The sequence below is a fragment of the Mesoplodon bidens genome (assembly GCF_964165515.1).
Source record: "Mesoplodon bidens genome assembly, chromosome: 4".
NCBI lineage: Eukaryota > Metazoa > Chordata > Mammalia > Artiodactyla > Ziphiidae > Mesoplodon > Mesoplodon bidens.
This window is the reverse complement of record NC_138160.1, coordinates 147,491,407-147,506,221: the sequence shown is the minus strand read 5'-3', so window position 1 is coordinate 147,506,221 and position 14,815 is coordinate 147,491,407. Positions and strand designations below refer to the sequence as shown.

The 14,815-nt window shown below is 57.6% G+C and overlaps 1 protein-coding gene across 1 annotated transcript in view; it reads right to left on the bottom strand.

Annotated features, from left to right (window-relative positions):
* RFX2 (regulatory factor X2) overlaps nucleotides 1-14,815 on the bottom strand; it is a 98,904-nt gene that overhangs the window by 7,264 nt on the left and 76,825 nt on the right. The window contains exons 7-15 of the mRNA XM_081230728.1: nucleotides 10,556-10,737; nucleotides 8,340-8,459; nucleotides 5,951-6,066; nucleotides 4,966-5,084; nucleotides 4,536-4,648; nucleotides 4,060-4,214; nucleotides 2,524-2,621; nucleotides 1,448-1,597; nucleotides 563-771 (exon numbers count right to left, since the gene is read on the bottom strand). Of these exons, the coding sequence (XP_081086854.1) occupies nucleotides 563-771; nucleotides 1,448-1,597; nucleotides 2,524-2,621; nucleotides 4,060-4,214; nucleotides 4,536-4,648; nucleotides 4,966-5,084; nucleotides 5,951-6,066; nucleotides 8,340-8,459; nucleotides 10,556-10,737 (1,262 nt within the window). The remainder of the gene's footprint in view (nucleotides 1-562; nucleotides 772-1,447; nucleotides 1,598-2,523; nucleotides 2,622-4,059; nucleotides 4,215-4,535; nucleotides 4,649-4,965; nucleotides 5,085-5,950; nucleotides 6,067-8,339; nucleotides 8,460-10,555; nucleotides 10,738-14,815) is intronic.

The window sequence follows — 14,815 nt, the reverse complement described above, 5'->3', positions numbered from 1 at the left end:
CACGCCTGCCCGTTCCCTGAAATAAATCTCCTTACATTCACACACACACACACACCTAATTCACTATAATACAGTTACACATCGTTTTAAAACATGTCCACCTAACCCTTGCCCAGGACCATCCTGTGGGGAGTCGACGCCCGTCCCTGCCCCCTGCTTGCACTTGGCAGTGAGGGGATAAAGGCTCACGTTGCATCCTGTTTTCATCCTGTTGCTGTCCTAGCTGGCCCCTCGCACCGCGATTCCCCACCTGGTTCTTATCTCCCATCTGCCACCACCTGCGCTCCTGTTCTCTCTAGATTCTTCCTTTACCTCACTCCGTGGGGATGCTCTGGGGGCAGAAACAAAGGCTCGTGCTTGAGCTGCCGTGTCTCTCCAGCAGGTGGGCCCGAGATGACGGTTTCTGTCTGCAGAAGCCTTTGTAACCCAGTTTTAGGCCCCAGGGGGCTCTGGCCCTGCCCCGGGAGCCCCCAGGAGTGAGGCCCACAGGCTGGTCTGCGTCTCTGGGCCTTGGCCTCCCTCCCAGGCCTGGAGCTCTCTGGGAGATCGAGGGCACACCTACCTGTAGAAGGACCATTTCAGCAGGAACTGCCGCGCAGCCTTCGGGAAGCTGGGGCTGCCCGCGTGCTGCTTCAGGACCTGCGTGACTACGTTGTCCAGCCAGCTGGCCCACTGGTCCAGGGAGCTCTGCTGCTGCAGGGTCAGCTTGAAGTCCTGCTCCAGCCGCTGCACCACGGCCTCCTCGCACTGGCACACCCAAGAGGCCTGCTCCTGTAGGGCGCGGGCAGGCGAGGGCTGGGTCAGGACGGAGGGACAGCGATGTCTCCCGGGTGCGGCCCTAGGCCGGACACACACAAGCACAGACACCTGCTGCTCTTGACCTTTTCCAACTGCGAGCTCGGCACCCGCTTCATGGGGCAGAGACGGATGGCCATCCAGAGGGAACCTGCCCGGCTTCCAAGGGCCTAAATCCAGGCTCCCTGCATCCTAGGCCCAGGCTGTACCACATCTTCGCATTGTGTTATTTCTAAGTGGCCACTCCTCTATGTGTGTGTTTTTGTTTATTCGGTGGACAAACTCAGGGCCTACACTAGACGTAAACAAAGCAGCAGGACTCCCCTGATGGCAGCTGCGCTTTCCTAAGCCCAGAGGAGAGAGCCGTGAACATGGCAGTGGGAAGGCAAATTTTTAATGAAAATGGACCAGGGTGTCGTCCCAGAGCCTGGAGGCCAGGGGGACGATCACGCAGTGGAGCCCGGGGGTCCCTGATGACTGTGGGCGCTTCAACCCCGACCCTTTTCATGCAACAGAAACGTGAGCCGGGCCCGGGTGTGGGGCCGGTTTTGCGGTAGGCTGAGTTTGGTGGGTGTGTGCATTTTTCTAGCGGGTGGAAGCCGGGTCCGCGTGCCCTGGTCCCAGGCCGCGGGGAGGTGCGCAGGAGAGTCACCTGCACGTTGGCGAAGTCCACGCGGTTGAGGTCGCTGAGCATCTGGCTGATCTGCGCCGTGTTCTGCAGCACTGCCCGGGCTGCCTGCGCCAGGTGGTTGAGCGACGTGTAGCGCCGCAGGGTCTGCGCGAAGGCGCCGACCACGCCGACCTGGGGCCCAGGAAGGTGTGAGGCTAAGCCTGTCTCCCTTCTCAGGGGCATGGCGGCAGAGGGACCAAGAGAGAGCTGTTCTGGCAGGGGAGAGGGACCCGCCCTCCGGACAGTCTCAGAGACCCCAAAATGGAGAATCAGACAGGCGTCACCAATGCATGGAGTGGCATCTACAGCAGACGCCACAGCACAGGTGAGATGGAATTCAGGACAGCATAGCCAGGCCCTGGCTTCTAGGATTCCTCTGGCTCTCTGGGAGGGACGGTAAAAATACCAATTCCCAGGCACCACTGGATCAGACGTTGTGGGGTGTGGCCTGGAAATCTGCAGTTCTGGACAGCTACCCAGGCGATTCCTAAGCATCCCGACGTTTTAGACTCACTGGCCTAACCAGTCAACTCCAGCTTGTGGGGAGCAGGCAGGCGGGATGCCCAGATCTGGCCCTACCTGTCTGAGGCCGTAAGAATGCTCTCGAGAAGGGAACGGGATCACCTCTTTTCCACAAGTAGGCCTCATGGCCATGTTTTACATTCTGATCTGTGGTCGAGACGCGAGCAGTAAGGGTGACCACAAGGAGATTAAATCCCTCTCCTGTGATGAGCAGAGCAACACTCGATCTGCTCTGAATCAACCCAAAAGTATCACAGCAAAGACATCTGCTGTCGGGCGCTCCCAGCCAGCACCTGTCCTCCACCAGCAGCAGCCCTGGGCCTTCCTGGAAGGACCACTTACCCTCAGGACACACAGCAGCAGCCCCCTTTCTCTGGGGCCCAGCGGTCCTCAAGTTCCCTGGGGGCAGAGGGACAGGAGCCCCCTCCCTTCATAGCACAGCGGGGCCCAAGGGGGCCCCAGGCTGTAGCCTCTGCCCTCCCCTCCCCCACCCCCCAGCGTGGTCTGGAGACCCAGACCCCAACCCCGACTGTTACCTTGGTCTGGATGACCTGCTGTGGGAAATCACTCATGGCGTTCGTCAACCAGCCTTCCAAGCTCTTGGCAAAATTGCGGATGGCCTGTGTCAGGGTACCTGGGGGACACGAGTATTAACTGTGAGAAAGGCAGTCTTGCCTGTCAGAATCAGATCACGTGTAAGAGATGCACATGCTGTGGAAATGACCACCCACTGAGAACAAGCAACACAGAGGAGAAGAGATGGTGAGAATTTAGGGCACTTAGTGAGGCAGGACTTAGGGCCAGCGCCGTTGATCTCTGCTCATCTACCCGTCTATGCTGGCAGTTCTCACCTGGGGTGATCCTGACCCCAGGGGACACTGGGCCATGTTTGGGGACATCATGGTTGTCACACGGGGGCAGCTCCTGGCATAGAGGGGATGGGGCCACAGTGCCCAGGATCGCCCCCCGGAGACGGACCCACGCTGATGTCACTGGGTTGAGTGGAGGGGGGGGAGACCCTGATACACACACATGCATGTAAACATATTCTACCAACTTCCAAATTTATTCTGAGATGGCTTGCAATAAGAAATACATTTTTTTTGGGCTTCCCTGGTGGCGCAGTGGTTGAGAGTCCGCCTGCCGATGCAGAGAACGCGGGTTCGTGCCCCAGTCCGGGAAGATCCCACATGCCGCGGAGCGGCTGGGCCCGTGAGCCATGGCCACCGAGCCTGCGCGTCCAGAGCCTGTGCTCCGCAACGGGAGAGGCCACAACAGTGAGAGGCCCACGTACCACAAAAAAAAAAAAAAAAAAAGAAATACATTTTTTTGAAAAAGGAAAACCATCCCTAGTGTTATAAAAGGAAATACTCCCCAATTTCAAACCTTAATACACAGAGACTCTAAAAGCACACTACACTGAACAGTTTCCAGGCAGGCAAGGCCAAAGGAGAACTGCAACGGTTTTGCTGTTTCCCATTTTCTGGCAAAAAAAAAAGCAGCAGACCAGGTCATCAAAAAGACGGAGGTTCCCCAGTGCTAACAGGCACGGATGTTTACAGGCAGCCATTCGGGAAGAGGGAGGCTCAGCACCCGGCCTCCTCGCCCTCACAGGGTCTAGACTCGCGCCCTCAGGGTCCTGGGGGCCCGAGGGACAGCCCCTATGTAGGGGGCCTGCAGGCGGGCGCCCCCTGGTGGCGGGTGTTGTCACCACCTCCGGAGGCCACAAGGGCGGGTGGGGGCAGAGGCCTTGGGAGGGTCCCCACGGCCCGCATCAGCCCCAGACGGGTGTAGCCATCAAGGGCCACCATCTCCTTTTCTCTCCCTTCCTCAGTCAAGGCCGCTGGGATCTGGAGACAGTCTGAAGACTCCACCCCTTCATGCTGCAGACTCACAGTGCTGGGAGGAAGCCGAGCTCAGCGTCAGATCAGCTGGGGAAGCGGGTTAGAACCCGACTCAGCCCCCCCCCACCCCCCCCCCCCGCCGAGGCTGTCCCGCGACCTCGGTTGGCCTCCGCTCTGGGAGTCTCCTCTGGGGAGGTCGCGGGCAGGGGTGTGGGGAGGGGCGCTTACTGGGCACGGGCCGCAGCACGTCTGGGATGAGGATCTCCACCAGCGCCTGGTACAGGATGTGGTCGCAGGTCCTCATCCACCTGAGCACGGGGTCGCACTTGCACAGAGATACCAGCTTGTCCTTGGGGAGGACGGCGCCCTCCAGCTCCTCGTCACTGCGGGGAACGGGGTCACGGGGACACAGGTGAGCCGTCAGCCCGGGGCCTGCCCTCGCGGGATAAGCCGAGTGAGGCTGCAGGATCACCTGGTGCAGGCAAGCTCCCTGCCCCGTGGTCACCCCTGAGATCCTCGCCGAACAAAGGGACACGCCATACGAGTCGCACACCAAGTCAGGGGAAAGACCACACGTGCGTGAGCGGGTCTGAGCGCGGATTCTTGGAAAGCTGGTGCATTTGTGGGTGTCAGCAGGAGACGGTCTGCAGGGCAAACCCAGGGCCCGTGAAACTGAGGCCTGTCTGGGGGCTGACGGGCAGTACCTGGCAGGTAGAGAGGCAGGGCCGTCGCTGGAGGAGGCTTTACAATTCCAGAAGGAAAGCCACAGCTTCTCAACGTAGTGGAACTGGAGGTTCATCACGACATCTAAAGTGGCCTAGGAATAAACACGGCTGGATAAACACTCCGCTGTACTCACACCATATGTCTGCCATCAGAATGGGCCAAGCAAGCGGCCGGGATACGGGCTGCAGAGGGGTCTTTCCAAACCCAGACGGACCACGAGAGGGGATGGGAGTGAATGAAGGAAGATTCCATCCGCTCCTTGGCCAGAGGGAGGGGGGGCCAGTCCCGTCTGCTCCTTGTCACCGGCGGGGAGACCCAGCGATGCTCTGGCGCTGACCTCACGCAGCTGACCGAGGCGCCCACCGGAGCCCCCAGGGCTCGGGGTTTGGGGGTTCGGGGGGCAGTTACCTCGCAGTGCCGCCGGTAGGCCAGCTGAAGGGCCTTGAAGTCGTGCAGCGTGATGTTCTCCTGCAGCAGGACGCTGCCCAGGTCGGGCGCCGGGAACTCCGGGAAGACGTGGGACACATCTGGGGCGGGGGCGGGGGGGAACGCGGGGGCAGGTCAGCAGGGCTGGGGACGCCGGCCGTACGTGTTGGTGACCCCATGACAGCCCTGGCCCCTCTCACACCACACAACTCTTAAGCTTTGGTTTTCTCAGGTGCAGGGAGGGGACAACATCGTCAGCTCCCGGTGACGCACAAAGCACAGGGCCCTGGCCTGGCACACATTGCGCGCTCCATCCCCCCAGTGTTGGGGGCACGCGCCCAGGTGGGTGACAGCGTCTCCAGAAGACACAACAGGGGAGGGTTCAGTCGGGGCTCAAAGATACACTAAAGTACACGGAGGCCACCCGTGTCTTTAGCGTATCCCGTCACTCCGGGGCAGGGACGGTGCCAGCTGGGGAGGGACTCTCCCAGGGAGGGGCCCGGCTCAGCTGAAAGTACATCCAGTCTTCTTTCCGATGGGCATTTCATTTTTTTTTCAGTTTAGTACATTTTACATTTTAATTTTTTGGCCGAGCCACGTGGCTTGTGGGACCTTAGTTCCCTGATCAGGGGTCAAACCCGTGCCTCCTGCGGTGGAAGCGCGGAGTCCTAACCACTGGACCACCAGGGAATTCCCCTTATTTACTTATTTTTATGATGGTCACTTTAATCCATTATTTTTGGATTAATATCCATTAATTTGGGAGGAACATGCTGATTATTCCAAAGTCTCAGGGATTCCACAAAGAAGGTTTATCTAGAACTTTCTACGTAATTGAAAAGGTGATATACAAGAAAACTGTCTAAAGCATCCCTGTAGATGCTGCTGGTGCCGAAACCCAGCCCCAGTGGTGCCGAGTGGCCCCAGAGCCTTGCCAGCAGGCCCTGCGCCGGGGTGGAGGGCTCACCGATGTACTGCTGGTGGTGTTGGCTCTGGGCAGCCATGGCATGCTCAGGTGTGCTGTGCAGGCTGCCGTGCGAGCCGCTCTCCCCAAGGCTGTCCGTCTTCTGGGCTGGCCGGTACCTGGGCAGGGAACACGTGTGCCACCGTGAGGCCCTAACAGCACTGCCCAGAAGGGGCCCAAGGAGCGGAGGACAGAGCAGGATTCAGTTTGGGGTGTGTGTGTAATTTTCTAAAACTTGTGGTCAAATAGAAAACACAAAATTTACCATTAAAATGGTACTTTTAAGTGCGCAGCTCAGTGGCATTAAATACATTCACATTGTCGGGCAACCAGCCCCACCATCCATCTCCAGAACTTTCTCATCTTCCCAAACTGAAACTCTGTCCCCATGAAACACGGACCTCCCCCTTCCCCTCCCCCAGCCCCTGGCCCCCACCATCTACTTCCTGTCTCTATGGCTGTGACTCCTCTAGGGACCTCGCATAAGTGGAATCAGACAGGATTTGTCCTTTTGTGTCTGGCTTATTTCACTGAGCATCACGTCCTCTGGGTCCAACCATGTTGTAGTGTGTGTCAGAATCTCCTTCCTTTTGAAGGCTGAATACCACTCCACTGTATGGATGGATCACATTTGTTTATCCATTCATCTGCTGATGGACACCCGGGTTGCTATTACATGTATATATTCTAACACTTCTCTCTTAGAAGACAAGTGAACTTCTTTACATAGAGTCCCAAACGTCTTACTATTATGTGATCTCAAAGCACATTCTGAGACTTTTGTTTTGCCCTGAGCCAGAAAGCAGTGGACAGCCTGTCCAGGCAGCAAACTGAGAAACGTAACAGAGAAGGGCTTCCTGGGATGACTTGCTTGAGCCCTGAGGGATGCGCATGCCAGGTGGGATGGGTGCGAGGGACCTGTCCTGAGCTGGGAGCGCCTTTCCTTGTGGGATGTAGGGCAAGGCTCACTGGGAGGAGGGAGGACGCCGCTCAGAGGTATATGGACCACCTGACTTTGGTGGGGTGGGTGGCTCTAAGTGTCAATGGCACAACCCTGTGGCCCGAACCCCACAACGGAAGCTACAGAGTCCTTGTCTGTGGACGATCAGGTACAGGATGGACTCCTGGCCCTGGAGAATGTTCCAGGCTCTCTCCTGCGACCTCCAACTCCCGTGATCGGCCACGTGGTTGGGAGTCACTGGGACCCCTTAGAGCAGCTAAAATGGGGTGTCAGCCACGCAGCTCAGCTGAGGCACGAAGGTGCCACGTGGAAGAGAGTGGGGTGCATCCCTGCCTTGGAGCAGAATGGACCCCGGAGAGGGGCCGGGGACAGAGGCGGGCAGAGGGATGAGTGGAAGGGGCCAGGGAGCTGGTATTCGAGTGGGGCCCTGAACGGGGCGTCTCCAACTAGGGCTGCAGAGGGCCATTTCTGCCCCTTGTTTTGAAAATAAAGTTTGATGGCCACATGGCCACACCCGTTGCTTTAACCTGGTCTGTGAAGGCTTTCACGCTACACGGGCAGAGCTGAAGCGTCTCCACAGACAGTGTCTGCCTGCGAAGCTGAAGATATGTGCTCTCTGGCCCTTTACAGAAAAAGTGTGCTGACCCCTGCCTTAAAAGATGAGCAGGTCTGTGAGGCAGAGAACATTCCAGAAAATGACCAGGCCTTTCCAGCCATCAGATCCAAAGGTCAGGAGGAAGCAGCAACCTAAGTGTGTAAGCTTCTTTATCCTGGCTTCTGGGGTTATGTTCAGTGTTCTCTCTCTTTCTTTGAAGACAGAGAGGAAAAGTCAAAGATCTGTGATTCTAACTCCATGGCATTCTGGAAAAGGCAAAAACTATGGAGCCAGTAAAAGAAGATGGGCGCTTGCCGGAGGTTGGCGGGGAGGAGGGACCAACAGGAGGGACAGGGAGAGTTTTTAGGGCAGTGAAACTACTCTGTACCATCCTCTAATAGTGGATACAGGTCATTGCACCTTCGTCCAAAGCTACAGCGTGTACGACACAGAGAGTAAACCCTAATGTCGGCTATGGACTTGGGGTGACAAGAACGGGTCTATGTGGGTTCATCAACTGTAACAGAGGCACAGCACTGGAGGCCGGGGTGTGGGGGGCACGTGGGAGATCTGTGCACCTTCCACTCACTTCTGTTGTGACCCTGAGACTGCCTGCGTCCTGCTGGCCTCACTCCACGCCAGGTGCAAGTGAAAGGCAGGGCTCTCCCAGGACGCCGGGGTGGGGGCGAATGTGAACTGGTTTTCTCCACTCCATCCATGTTTCGTCCATTTCCAGGTTGTGGTCAATGCTCGAGAAACCCCTCTCCCTCCATTCCTGCTAGTGAAACCTCTCAGCGGGCTGGCTGATCCTGAGGCCGGCCGGGCAGCTCACCCACCTGGGCTTCTGATGCACAGGCTGCTGCCGCATGGCCATGTACTGCGTGTCCTCCTGCAGCCGGTTCAGGGGAGAGTCTGGCTTCAGACGGATCCCGTAGTAATGATACTTGGAGTTGCCCCTAGGAACCAAACATCTGGGGTCAGCTCTCTTTGCAGATGTCCTGAACCACAAGACAGGGCTCTTTCCTGGCCCTTCTCCCTGGGCTCTTGGGGCCAGTGTTCCCTGGACCGTGTGGGCAACGTTCATGGGCTGTCCCGTGGTCAGAGAGGTTCAGGAAATTCTGTAATGACTTCCCCCTCTGGGAGACTCCCCCCTTGTATTTTAGTATGATAAAGGCTCTGAGAAGTCCTGCAGTAAAAAAGCCAGTTCAACTTTGTTTAACCCAGCATGGTCTAATAATAATAATAATAGCAATAATAATACTTATTATAATAAACAATAATAATATAATAATAATAATAATATAATAATAATACTTATTATTATAATAAATAATAATTACTATTATTAACTCTCCCCTTCCAAGCATCTAATAACACGTTTTAGAAATGGTACAGTTTGGGAAACACTACCTTATTTTATTATGGGAGAAATGATGCTCAAAGGGTTTTAAATAATTTCCTTAAGGAAACAGGTCAGAAGGGGCTCATCAGGAGGGAAGGACAGACACACGGCCTTGCAAACACCCCCAGCTCACGGGCTGCCATTTTCCCTGAGCTGGCAACACGGACAAGCCGGGGAGCCTGGGTCCTTCCCAGGTGAGGTGCGGGCTGAACTGGTGCTCGGAGGGGGAAAGCGGGGAGGACGAGCCCCAATTCTGAGGCCAGCATCTGGGACCCTCTGAAGGTGGAGGCCCCAGGAGCCATCTGGAAAGGCCCCAGGGCAGCGGTGGCCGTGTCCCCAGAGGTCATGGATTCCTCCTCCCTGCCCCACTCTGGCTGCCCATGTTTTGTAAGGATGTCCTCCGTCAGGGATCCCAAGGTGGTAGAGAACTCTCCTGGCCCCGTCCTTTAAGACAACCAGCATGCCCACTTCTGGGAGGGGGTGAGTGAACGCCGAGACCCACGTGTGTGCACCTTCACCCGGCCACAGGTCAAAGCCGTGCAAGATGATCTCACGTGTGGGCCAAGCCCCCCCCACCCCCGCTTTGAACAGAGCAAGGCTGTCTTTGCCTAGTGGGAGGAGCCAAACGCTACTGCCCGGGTCGGGGTGGAGGGAGAAAGATTCCCGCCTGCTGTCTGCCAAGAGCAGCCCACAGTGGATCGGTCCAGGCACAGCAAAAAGCATCAGGACATGGTAACTCCACCTCGACTAGACAATCCAGAGGCTGCTATTTAAAAAGCCTGCTATGGCCAGGACATGGAAGCAACCTAAGTGTCCATCGACGGATGAATGGATAAAGATGTGGCACGTATATACAATGGAATATCACTTAGCCATAAAAAGAAGCGAAACTGAACTATTTGTAGTGAGGTGGATGGACCTAGAGTCTGTCATACAGAGTGAAGTAAGTCAGAAACAGAAAAACAAATACCGTATGCTAACACATATATATATGGAATCTAAAAAAAAAGGTAATGAAGAACCTAGGGGCAGGACAGGAATAAAGACGCAGACATAGAGAATGGACTTGAGAACACAGGGAGGGGGAAGGGTAAGCTGGGATGAAGTGGGAGAGTGGCATGGACATATATACACTACCAAATGTAAAATAGATAGCAAGTGGGAAGCTGCCGCATAGCACAGGGAGATCAGCTCGGTGCTTTGTGACCACCTAGAGGGGTGGGATAGGGAGGGTGGGAGGGAGACGCAAGAGGGAGGGAATATGGGGATATACGTATGCATATAGCTGATTCACTCTGTTATACAGCAGAAACTACCACACCATTGTAAAGCAATTATACTCCAACAAAGATGTTAATAAATAAATAAATAAAATAAAAAGGCTGCTATGGAAAATTTCAAACGAAGGGAGAGAGCGGAGGTGAAGCCCGTGTCCCGTCACCAGGAAAGAAGCGATCACGGCCCACGGGTGGCCAGGCTGGGCCCAGGCTACCGCCAATTCAGGGCAACTCCAGGTGCACCCGGAGCCGTGGACGTCAGGACGTGGCAGGAGGAGGGAGCCTCACGTTCTCCCGAAGCTTGATGTCTGTATAAGGGAATAGGAGGGTGGGGGGCGGGCGCAAGGGCTGCCAGACACCCTCACCAACCCACCTGGTACCCAGCCGCCGCGTCCTCAAGCCCATGAACACGGAGCGGATCAGCTTCCCAAAGGAGGCCGCGTTCACGGGGTCCAGCTTGTGTTCCTGGCAGTGGCGAAGGTAGTGGTTGTAGAGCGAACTTCTGGGGAGACTCACGCCTTCCGCGGTTTCGTAATTATCCAAGAGCCACTGGAGCTGGATGGACAAGATAGGCCGAGTGCTGGCGTGGACGCACCGACAGCACCACACGCCTTCCGTCCTCCAACACGACGGGGAAACTCACCTCTACTGTCACCCATTCAGGTTCAATCTGGGGCACGTTCATTACTTAATAGCTTCTTGTCACTTGCTTGTTTATTCCTTCGATTTCTAGCCAAGCTTTCAGGTTCCTTGACTTAATTTATAAAAACCTGCCCGTGATGGAGACTGAAACCCCCATAGGCCTCGCACACCAAATGCTTCCTAAACCTAGGGGGATGGAGCTGATCTGAGCACACGGGAAAGGAAGATGAAGGAAAACCCCACGGCCCACCGGCACGGCGCCCCGCGTTAAGGTAACACCACCGCAGTCCCTGTACTCAGGACTGAGAGGAAAACAAACAGGAAACTGAATAAAAGACTGAAAGGCTCGTGTGCCAGGTTTTGTGCTCAGGCCAACGGCAGGGAAAAGGATCCAAGGCCGAAGTCGAGGCCCCCAGAGGTCAGCACTGATTCAGAACTGTCCACACAGAGAGCTCAGTTCCCACATCGAGGGAGGCTGCCCCCCCCCGCCCCCTTTGCACCCGCTGCAGAGCGCCCCGAAGGCTGCGGTTTGATTCTGGCTTCAAGACTGTTCCCCTACGGAGGGAGGTCTGGAGTTGGAAGAGCGAGTGCGGGAACGAGGCCAGAGGCAGGATTCCGCGTCAGGATCCGGATGGGGCTCCCTGCTGCTGGGGCCCCTGTTCTCTGTGCTCCCACACCCTCTGTCCTTCTCCCTGGGAGATCGCCGCCCCACCCCCCTACCCCCGGCCCCCTCTGGTGCTCGGCCCTGCAAGCCAGGTCGCGGCCCCGCCCAGACAGCCCAAAGGCTGCGAAGTCTGCTCGCGTCGCCCTTTTAGACACGTTTCGTTAGGGAAACGTTTTAACACGCACAGAGGTAGAGAGAACAGACTCATGAACTCCTGCTTCAACAATCATCACCTCAGGGCCAATTTACTTCCTCTAAGCCCCACACACCGCCTCTGCCACTTTATCTTATTTTAAACTCATTTTCATTGGAGTATAGTTGCTTTACAACGCTTTTGTTTGTTCGTTCATTTGGGGCCACGCCTCGCAGCATACAGAACTTCCCCGACCAGGGATCAAACCCGCGTCTCCTCCAGCGGCAGCGTGGAGCCTTAACCACTGGACCGCCAGGGAGGCCCCCTCCTGCCATTTTAAAGTGAACCTGACACGTGCCTTCGTTTCCTCCCTGGAGCCTCCCCGCTCTAACATGGACCTGAGTGAGAGGCGGGTGGTGGGGTCAGCTGGTGGCAGGGATGCTAGAATAAGGAGAGTTTCAGAGGCAGGGGGTGGGCCTGGGCTGGATGTGCAGGATGAAGGTGGGGAAAAGGTCAAAGGTGCAGGTGAAGGGGCCCTGGGGGACTGACAGAGCAGAAGGTCCTATAACACAGCGCTCCCCAACCTTTTTGGCACCAGGGACCGGTCTTCCATAGACGGTGGGGGGAGGGGGGAGGGTTCAGGCGGGAACGCGAGTGACTGGAGGAGCGCCGGGCAGCAGCAGGTGAAGCTTCACTGGCTCCCCTGCCGCTCACTTCCTGCTGTGCACCCCGTTCTTAACAGGCCTGTGGACCGGTGACCCCTGCTCTAACAGAAAGACAGACCTCTGGCATCCAGAAGGGCTGGGGTGATGGGTTCTGCTTTTGGGAGGAGGGGGAGGAGTGCTGGGCTGGCACTCAGGGTGCAGGTCGGGACCAGATGTGTCAATGTGACACCAAGGAGCTGAGAGCGGGTCTGTGCGGGTGGGGCTGAGGAGGAGTGTGTGAGGCGTAGCATGAGGCCTGGGGTTAGGTGCTGCCCCGGGCAGAGCCGGCAGTGGGTCCTCCCCAGCTGCCCCACAGATGAGGTCTCTGCCACACCACCTCCCCACTGAGGGACCAGCCCAGCTGCCCATCCGAGTAACAGGTTTGAACCAGGGGCCGCCGGCCCTCCTGTCACCACGAAGCGTGCCTCATGCAGCTCTGGGTGCACGGGAACAGCTGTCCACTCACCTGTCCGTGTGCTGTGGGATGTCGTGTGCTGGCCGCGCCCGTGACCCCGCAGGGGGATCCCACCCCCACCAGTGGGTGAATGGGGGCAGTTACCACGGGGACGTGGGGAGGAGGGGGCAGCAGCCAGGGGCTGAGGGAAACAGGAAGGGTCCTTCAGTTCCCCCTTTGGGAAAGAACATCACGGTTTCTGCTTTCCATCAAGTCACCTAGATGTATAATTTTCAAACGTTCCTTAAATGTGCTCTTTCTACACAAAGGTAGCAGAGCACCCCCATTCTCTCTCCAAGGCTTTGCTCCGGCCCCCGGCTCCCACGCTTAGGGGCCATCTCCTCGGCGCCCCTTGTTCTGACCCCTCCGTCTTTGATGCTATGAACAAACTGTGACCTTAAGTGGTTTAATCACTGCGCACGGCCTGCCCCACGAGGCACCCTCCTCCCCACCCCTGAGGCCCCCCTGCACTCACCCCGCCCCCCGCTGCCTTGACTCTGGGGCTAAGGGATTGACACCACCGGGAAGTTGGGAAGGAGGGCCATGGGTGGCACAGTGAAGCTGCTCCTTTCTTGCCGGTATGCCCCCGGCCGGCTTTGCGCTCACAGCGGGGGGTGCCTGTCCCACCAGCTACGAGCCTTCCCATAGCAGCCTCACCAGCCACAGGGGAGAACTGGGTTCTGTCTGTTGCCCCGTTGTCTAGTTTCAATTGGCTCAGGATCCAGGATCCAGGTGACAAAGGGCTGGTATTTGCTGGCCCCTGAGCCCCAGGGTTTTCCAGAGCACTGCTTGCCGACACAAGCATTCATTTTCTATCGCTTGTCTCCCGGCTGAAACGGGAGCTCCGGGAAGCAGAGACAGAACCGAACCGGGTCTGCCCACGTTTGCACCCCGTGAAGATGCCTCAAGAAACGCTGATGGAGAGGAGGAGGGGTCCCGCAGAGCGGAGGGGACCCCAGCACGAGGAGAGCCGAGAGCCTCTGGATATGGAAACAGGAGGCTCTTCCTGTCTCTGCCGCCCTGGCTGGGGAGCATAGGCTGCTTCTATGGGAGTCCTCTGTGGGAGGGAGAAGCCGGGACCAGGGGCCCAAATGTCTCAGGGTCTGAGCGCCCGGGCGAGTCCTCAGGAGGATCCTCAGGCCGCGAGGTGGAGGCCTGGAAGGGGCCCCGGACCAGGTCCTGAGAGATGGAGGCTGAGACCCCGCCCGGCGCCTGACACGACTGGCCCAACGTGAAAAGGAAGGTTTGGGCAAGATGATTGCTTCTGCTCCTCAGCACCTGGGCCAAATCCCAAGAATTACACGAAAAGCAGACTTCCTTGCTGGGTGACTACATGGACACTGACACCAAGGATGTGCGGTTAACTCCCTCCTGAGTAGAGGTAAGTACAGAGAGAACAGATGCCACCGGCAGCCTCCGAAGCAATAATGGGTTCACTGTCACCCTCTCCGGCGATGAGAGGTGACCCGGAAGGGAGGCTGGTCTACGGGCTCTGCGAAGGCAGAGCCTCCCCTGTAGGCTGAGCGAGCGCCGGCGGGGTTTGCGCACCGCACCCCCAGACGCCGCTACCTGGTGTCGTCCCGACTGGCTGAGCATCGCATGTCAGTGACACTAGGTGGACAGGAGGCCCATCTCCCCACCACACAGCCCCGCCTCACCCACGGCAGACTGACCGGGTGTCATGGTAGGGAGGCTGTGGCCATGGTGGGTGGGTGGGGAGAAGTGGTCTGATTCCGGATGGGTCTGAAGGTCAAGGAGCATTGGATGCGGGCTGTGGGAGGAGGAGGGGGGACAAGGATGAGCCTACAGCAGGACGGCGCTGCCCTGGATGAGCCAGGAAGGTGGCGGGAGGTGCAGGGTCTGTTGTGGGGCGGGGGCAGGGGGTGGTCAGGGCTCGGCCCCTGACACACGTGCGCAGCTGCGCCTCCAGGCGGGCAGGCGCCCTTGGAGACTCAAGGGTGCAGCTGACGGGAGAGGCCCGGCCTCGACGCCTACTGGGAAAGAGCCTTTCCCGCCAGGAGACCAGGCGGGGTCGT